At 41.1% G+C, this 1,522-nt stretch overlaps 1 protein-coding gene across 1 annotated transcript in view; it reads right to left on the bottom strand.

Moving 5' to 3' along the window:
* LOC119581964 (myophilin-like) overlaps positions 1–1,522 on the bottom strand; it is a gene marked incomplete at its 5' end in the record, with an annotated part of 6,251 nt that overhangs the window by 696 nt on the left and 4,033 nt on the right. The window contains 2 exon segments of the mRNA XM_037930147.1: positions 219–423; positions 640–776. Coding sequence (XP_037786075.1) covers positions 219–423; positions 640–776 — 342 coding nt within the window.

Here is a 1,522-nt window from a genome sequence, read left to right as displayed (position 1 = left end):
CAGACTTATCATTCATACTGATACTATTCATAATGAATTAAATACTGCATATCTTGATGGCAAGCCCATAAAGGGGAATAAGAAATTTATTATCCAATAAACATTTCTACAAATAATGAACAAGTGTAAAAGTGTCATCACTATACACTCTCCCTCACAGAAATGGATAACCAAAATACAGACTACAATTACAAATGGTAGCAAGTAATGCTACATACCTTCCTGCCCAGAGACTGCAAGCAGATAACAACAGAGTTAAGGTTCTGTCGTTCCCAGAGGTCGACGGTCTGGAAGGTCTCCTGAGTGGGTACCCCACAGGCCTTAGCTCCCTCCACAAAGGCGTTGATGTTTTCCATGCACTTGAATGCCATGGCGGAGGTCTGGATCTTCTTGATCTGACCGGGCTTGAGGGCGTTAATCACCCTGTTGGGAACAAAGTAAATGAATGAGAACCCCCTCTAATTACTGATGATGACGATGAAGACTTAAAACAAACACATTACTAGATACCAGTGCAAAGAAAGGTCAATAAAAAAACATTAGCCTTTTGAACCGAAACATACAAGTCCGACCACAAATCAAGCGTCCTCTACCCTCAATCGTATTATTAAGGCGAACGTGCCGACGCCAAACACTCACTGGCACAACAGCTGTCCATTCTTCAAGGTCTCGTAGAAATTGTCGGCGTCTCCAGACTTGCTGATGTCGGCGCTCGTGATGATGGCGATCCATTCCAAGCACTCGGCGGCCTGCTCTTCGCTGTACTTTGCGTTGACCTGTTGGAGAAAATATATATTGAGGAATTTGAGAAGAAAACAAAGAGCTAATGGTGAGAGTTACATACAATACTAAAAGGAATACCCAAACTTATCACTGAATTGCATTACATGGCACGAAGTAATTCGAAGATACGCGAGAGAAAGCAACGGAGGAAGGAAAGTCGGCCCAAAAAGAGTGCACTAGAGATGGGGGAAGAAAATCCATAGATGGTGCTCTATCTGCTTTAACCCAAAACCAAAGGAATCTGATGCCAACAAACGGGGAAATTAACCTTCTTTTACTCTAGTGCACCTTTAACAACAAGGGTCGAACTGTAGTGTGTCAGGGTTCACATTTCCGGCTAAGATATATTCTTCCAACAGACTGGAAGTTAAAATATATCTGGTAACATTTATCTGACGCTTCATATTGTATAGATAACTGTACAGGGTTTTAAAATCCTCAAAATGACAATAAAACCCAGCCGCGAATAAGTAAATGACCCATTGCTGCTCTTACGTTATGTCCCAATACCTGGAAAAAGTGTTTCTTCAGTTAATGTGAAAAAAATACATAACACGGCCCTTCCCGCCATAACAAGGAAGCGGATGCGAGGCCAATCCTTTTCCTCGCATTAGTCGATGCGCAAGTGACATTCATTAGCCAAGCAGAAAAAAAATCATCATTCACATTTTTTCTTAAAACAAAGAAAAAAAGAAAATGATGTTTAGTAAAGACAAATACCAGCAGAGGAACATGTAAC

This window comes from Penaeus monodon, chromosome 15 (assembly GCF_015228065.2).
Source record: "Penaeus monodon isolate SGIC_2016 chromosome 15, NSTDA_Pmon_1, whole genome shotgun sequence".
Lineage (NCBI taxonomy): Eukaryota > Metazoa > Arthropoda > Malacostraca > Decapoda > Penaeidae > Penaeus > Penaeus monodon.
This window is presented reverse-complemented; position numbering and strand designations above follow the sequence as displayed.